Genomic DNA, 6,026 nt, shown 5'->3' with positions numbered 1-6,026 from the left:
GCTAGCAGCCTTGGGGTGATTTCAAAATAAATCGCGGATGTCGTCCCTATTTCAAAGTAAGAACAAGCTGGAACTTCTAAGGATCATCTCGGGCGGTAGCCGTGGTCCACAAAGGCACGCGAGACTGTTCTCGTATTCTATCGCGAGTATGTGTTGAAGAAGCACGATCAATCAAAGCAAAGGCAAGAGGGAGGAGCACTCTTAGCTCGGCGTAGGAACCGACGTCCGCTCCGACGGAAACGGGAACCGTCCCAAAGACGTACACGAGCCCCCAACGTCATCTAAATCGTGACCATGTTCCTGGAGCTCTTGGGACACTTTTGGTCAGATCCAATGACGGCCTTTTGCTGAGGTCATTAAGTCATCGGTCTATGAACTGATCATGGTAGGCGTTACTGCGCGGCATGCCTTCGAGTATCAGGACCACAAAACCGACACCTCACAGGGGACTGGCGGGGTTAGGAGGAACTGAGCGGGGTCGTGCGGGATCGTGCGGGGTGATTTCGGGATAAAGTAGCTTACAGAGCGGGGTTCGCTGTCCGATGTTGCGGGGTACAACCTGATGATATTTCAAAAAGAGTTGGAGGCTGGTCTTCAGGCAGTATACTGAGCTAGACAACGGTGAATTGCCTACCCTCTCTTGCTCTGACCACAAGCTGCATTCTGAAATTGGGGTGACGAAAGGGAGATTCGCTTCGCTCTATGCCGCCATACCGAACACCGTGGCCGCAGAACACATGCAGTTGTTTGATTCTGACCGTTTATGTCCATGACCATGGCTTTTCGTATCTTTGGCACAGCCGTCAAGGTCCAGCATAGCCTACAGCCTACCTTGGCTGCCATAATCTGACGTTCTTGATTTGAGGGCATGGTATCTTCCGATGCCGAAACTCGCTCGGGGTGGCTTATGGCCGCGAATCTCACAACGGACTGACATATCAAGGATCCACTTCTTTCTTGAGGCAACATGTCTCTTGCAGCCCGATACGAAGCATTGTGATGTCCACTGATCTTGGGGGGCTCGGCTGAAATCCGTCATGGGAGATCAGCCGTAGTCCAAGCCAACCCAGCTCTCAATCTACTTCAGGATACGAACATGTATCAGAGTACCATCAACAAGGCATTGGAGGCGACTCCATCGGAACTTCACACGCCAGCATGAGGAAGTTGTCTGACCTCAGAATCATGAACTTCCGAGTCTTCCTCGGAACCTATGAAGGGTCTTCAAATCAGCATTCTCTTCGATGGATTTCAAGTAGCGTGCCAAATTTGACAGACGGTTTCAATTTTCGACGCTCGCGCCTCGGACTGTACTGGATATGGACTGGCAGCCAAGCTATATGCATTCAAAAGCGATGTTATCTAATTCCAGTACTTTGCGAGTCGATCCAGCGATATTGCAAAGGCTGCTCAGTCGATAAGATCAAACGTAAGAAGCTCTATGTACCGTACAGCCGGACCCGCCTCCCCACGCTACGGTCCACGGTCAAACGTGAAACGTCCGCATTTCTGTCTCGTGGTCTTAACGAGGGGATCGGCGTATGTCAATGACCGAGTGAAGAATAATCCACATGTATGGCGGAGAGATTCAACAGAGTGCCGCAGATTTTGCACAGCTTGGTATGTGGGCGATATGCACATTGACGAGGCGAGATGTCCATCTCGGCCAGGATGATTCAGCCAAGGGGATTGCGGGCCGCTCCTGAAAGCTCAGTGTCGACCAACCAGTTGGGGGTCACTCGTCGTCTCCGGCGGTTGTGAGCTGGCCTAGGTTCTACAGCGAGCTCAACATCGCATTCGGGTTCAGGACCAGGAGTGGGATATGTGATGACGATGGATGGTCCGACCTCGGGCGTGGACGGTCGTTCAACTGTGAGCTCTCCACCGATGACAGAATGTGAGGTGGCATCTTCCGAGGATGGAGCAGAGGGGGCCAATAAGCCGTTTCGAGGCGCGATGCGGCTTTCAGTGGTGTTTCTGTGTTCTTCGGCAATGTCGGAGTCTATTCTGTGTCAACCGCGACCGCTCATGGAGCATTCATGCTAACCTCACCTCCATGGGTGGCTTGCGATGTGTACTCAGTTCCAATATTTGCCGATCGATTCTGATCCCCTTGTCCCTCGATCGTTCCGAGAATTGCAGGAGAGGACATGACCCTAACATTCCTGATATATCGTACGATAGGCTTGAATCTTCGTGGGGCCCCCGAGAGAGATGCTGGGCGGATTTGAGCCCCAGCCCGTCCGAGCAAATACGGGCGAAGGGCGGCCGACCTTCTCTGTATATCATTGTCAGCCGTATTTTGGCCTAAGCCTCGAGCGTCAAGCTCGCGCTTGATGCTGGCGCCTAGCGGAGTGGACGTGAAGTCGACGATGAGGCGCGGAGCTGTGTCAGGAGTGCTGTTTGCATCATGGGTAATATGTGTGCGGCGTGGAGGAGTGATGGGGCCACTGGGAGTCATAAGACTGGTAGTCGATGAAGGACGAATGAAAGTGGGGAGCTCGTGCATCGGTAGCGGTGTATCTTCGATTCCGGACACCATTACTGGCAAGATCGCAGAGGCGTCAAAGCCATCGACACTGTCTGAGGTGATTGGTGCTCTGTCCGAAGCACCGATTGCAGCATCTTGGCGAGTTTCGCTCGGAAGAGATGGGAGGGGCTTGTTGACCGGAGCATATGCGAGCGGTGAGATCGATGGTGTGGGCTCTCTGTTGGGCCCTGCATCTGTTTCGAGCAGGCTTTCATCATCATAGGCGACATGTACCCATGATCGGTTCAGCGTGGTGTCTAGCGACGAGTCCATTTTGTGAATGAGAGCGTAGAGGAGAATGGTCTTGCGACAAAACTCTCAAGACTGCGACCACGAAAATTTTCCAAACAATTAAATCTCTCGTCATCATATTAAATGTCATTCCGACGGAATTGTATAAAAATGAGAGATTCAGCGAGTTGGCGGAGGCCGCCGCGAGCGTCACAAGAAAAATGTCGTGCGACAAAGTTCGCGCGACGCATTCAGCTCACGTAAGCGTCCCCCTTCCCCCCAAAAAATTTTCCTCCTATCTTTTTCATCCGTCTTCAGACATTTATCTCCTCACGACATCATCATCACCTGAACCGTTCCCATCTCCGTCATGCCTCTCAAGACTGATCTTCGCTTCTCACTCCTTCTTATCTTGACTCGCCTTGAGGACGGATCACCTCAGTCCAATGTAGTCCCAGACTCTCTGGATGAAACGACTATTCCCGAAATCGTCAGCAAGATCGATTGGGCCCTCGTTCTTGACCCATTGGAGAATTACATTGATGAGGCTGCTGAATTGGTAGGTGATACGACACCTCCGAATTTGACTGACGATCCGCGCAGATCACCAGCTGTATTTACTTCGAGCCTACCGAGCTGGCCGGCGCGATCAGCACGGTGAGCCTTGAGCTTCCAATCAGAGATTCATCGTTGTCTTGCCCGCTCCACTCCCACACGTCATAAATCATTCTACGTGCTCGACACCCGGAGCCTGAGGAGCTGTCCGTCTGATAGATCTTCGCTGACCACCTTGGGTAGGCTGTAGGTGCTGTCTACAGAAGTCCCATCGGCTCCTCCAGCCATGCATCTTTCCAGGACGACATGGTAGTACTCCTTCTCGGCACCAATGCCCAAGGGGTCACAGTACTATCTGCACTGGTGCGTGAAGCTACGTTCATCTCTCGATCCTATGGTTTCCCTCCATCATAAGCCTATCAACGATGTCCATTCCGCAGCCTGTCTTGTTTCCGAAATCGCTTCGACTATCTCAGTCTCGTCCTGGCAACCTTGCCCCGCGTTTCTGCTTCGAGCTGACTCTCCGCAGGTCAATCACATCTCGCAATTCCGACGACTACGTCCTCATGCCGCCTCGATCGAACCGCTCATGGATATCTGGTTATCCAAGGCACAAAAGGCAAAGGGTCCTACCCTGAGCCATACCAGCGTTCCTGGGATGGTAAAGCCTGTGGTCGGGGTCTCACGTACCGATGCCGATCACTCGACGCACCCGCCCTCGATACTGGCTTCACAAGGCCTTCACACAGCATCTGCCCCCATCCGAATGCCATCAAATCCACATGTCGGAGCGGTAGAACTGGAGGGAATTTCGGCTCCGGGTGCTCCGAGCGCGAGCCGATCTCGTGACACGACGCCCCCAGTACATAGTTCCACACCGAAAGCGCCAAGAAGCATTCATTCGTCATCTGCGAGCGAGCACGGGACCATAATTCCCGAGAGCTCGGCTAGATCACATGGCATCGTGGGTGGATATACACCGAGAGCTTGGGCCCGTTGCTGACACCTCGCGGCAAGGATCCAATTGGCGACCTGCATTCTACATACAAGAACTCGTCAAGTCCAATCAAACTCCCCGCGATGCCTGCTTCTCGATCTTCGCAGATCCAGGACGCCCTTCCCACAGTATCTGCCGCCGCTTTCGTCTCCGGTCCCTCCTCGTCCGGCCCCTCCTCGAGCACCTCACGATTGCCGCCGCCTTTGTCTGGCACCTCTTTCAATCGTGACAAAGCCAAAAGGCCTCGCCCGGCGAGTTCACATTGGCTTCCCAGGGTTCCACCATCGGTCATTGCATCATCACATGACGAGATGGGCTCAGAGCTTCTAGAAGCAACGCCTACCGAAGGTGAATCAGGTGGAATGCCTGCAGAGATAGGTTCGGTACCCGCAGAGATCGCTCCAGTGGCTACCATAGCTGCAATGTCATCTTCCGTGTCGCTTGGGAAGCGGCCTCGACATGCGGACACACCTGGTCCGGATGTTGACGAAACCCGAGGAACGGATGTAAAAATCAGCACATGGGCCACCGGCATGGTCAGTCTCCTCAACCAGCTATCGGCTAACAAAGATTCAGGCGAAGTCCACGGCAGATCGCAACACGAAATATCGCGGGAATCTTGAAAGTCGAAGACAGCCAGTGAGTCAACACACCAGGGCCGGCGCTGGCTCAGTTTTGTGACCCAATTTTCCCACCAATGGGCGGCCTGGCTAAATACCATGAGCCAAACTCCCGCCAGGGAGCTTGGAAACGGACAAAGCTCCATTCGCTTCCGATGCTGATTGCTCTACAGATCATCGATTTAGTTCTTGCAGTCCCGGCCTGTATCCCACTGCTGGAACGAGCAGATGCAGATCCTGGAGCTTTGAATTTGTTGCAAAAGCTGCGGGATTGCACCACGCATCGAATGTTTAGTGAGCGCCCTCAACTTTTGCAGGCCACTGGATTTCGACTGGCGAGTTTCCGCTCACACAGTCAAATCCTGTTCAGGTCTTCCTCCCCCTTCTGATAGACATCCCGATCTCTCTTCTGCCAGCGGACTCGCCATGTTGTTCTACGAGCTTGACAGGGCTGTGGGCAAAGCGTGCGGCATTCCCACGGCTGACGGTGACATCAGCAGCGCACACCCTAGTGATCCATAGTTTATGTTAGGCAGTCTCTTGGTCTGCACGCTGAAGGCTGTGCAGCCTAGCGTCTCTTTTGTGTTCAAGGCAAAGGGCTATTGAAAAGTGCAGCCATGACAGCAAACTGTTGGGCTTCTGTTCTCCATGTGCTGTGCGGTGTCACCGAAATCGACGGACGCTACGAGGATCGCAGACTTCCGGCTTATTGCGTTGTCAAATGGAGTTTCTTTTCGTTGTTGGACTTGCTGTAGTGTATGGCATTTTGGGTAGACAAGCTGCTGGATTTGCCGTAGTGCATGACATTTTGGGTATGCCGGGCGTCGAGAAAGGTCCTGGCCCAGCTGCTTGGAGTTATGAACAAGACCAGCATGCAGTATGATTGAAAATATCTCGAGCCAGGGTACACCGAGAACAAGCCAACATACGGCAATCTGAATACTTTGCCCACTTAATCTGCCAGCCCCGTGGTCTCATCGGATGATCGCTCGTGCAAAGCGAATTCACCCGCAAAAGCCAGCTCCGCAGGCATCTTGCGAATTGCCTGGCTGAATGTCTCGTTTGCATAACTGCGGTCACTCCCATTTCCTCA

General features: G+C 53.2%; 3 protein-coding genes across 3 annotated transcripts; 2 read left to right on the top strand and 1 right to left on the bottom strand.

The window, feature by feature from the left end:
- Positions 1-1,340: 1,340 nt before the first annotated feature.
- On the bottom strand, positions 1,341-2,817 carry BD324DRAFT_684333 (hypothetical protein). Its single transcript, XM_022019215.1, has 2 exons — positions 2,053-2,817; positions 1,341-2,002 (listed from the first exon to the last, which is right to left on the bottom strand). The coding sequence occupies exons 1-2, from the start codon at positions 2,801-2,803 to the stop codon at positions 1,677-1,679; spliced, it is 1,077 nt and encodes a 358-aa protein (XP_021867683.1). The 5' UTR covers positions 2,804-2,817; the 3' UTR covers positions 1,341-1,676.
- Positions 2,818-3,566: 749 nt separating this feature from the next.
- BD324DRAFT_286413 (hypothetical protein) lies at positions 3,567-5,203 on the top strand. The gene is made up of 3 exons (XM_022012381.1): positions 3,567-4,280; positions 4,334-4,849; positions 4,890-5,203. Exons 1-3 carry the CDS (start codon positions 3,648-3,650, stop codon positions 4,992-4,994), a joined length of 1,254 nt encoding a protein of 417 aa, XP_021867682.1. The 5' UTR covers positions 3,567-3,647; the 3' UTR covers positions 4,995-5,203.
- BD324DRAFT_286404 (hypothetical protein) lies at positions 4,889-5,427 on the top strand. The gene has a single exon (XM_022012380.1). It carries the CDS (start codon positions 5,011-5,013, stop codon positions 5,320-5,322), a length of 312 nt encoding a protein of 103 aa, XP_021867681.1. The 5' UTR covers positions 4,889-5,010; the 3' UTR covers positions 5,323-5,427.
- The last annotated feature ends 599 nt before the right edge of the window (positions 5,428-6,026 follow it).

The sequence above is a fragment of the Kockovaella imperatae genome (genome assembly GCF_002102565.1).
Source record: "Kockovaella imperatae strain NRRL Y-17943 chromosome Unknown BD324scaffold_25, whole genome shotgun sequence".
In the NCBI taxonomy this organism is placed as follows: Eukaryota; Fungi; Basidiomycota; class Tremellomycetes; order Tremellales; family Cuniculitremaceae; genus Kockovaella; species Kockovaella imperatae.
The sequence above is the reverse complement of the archived record's forward strand: the minus strand, read 5'-3'. Positions and strand labels throughout refer to the sequence as shown.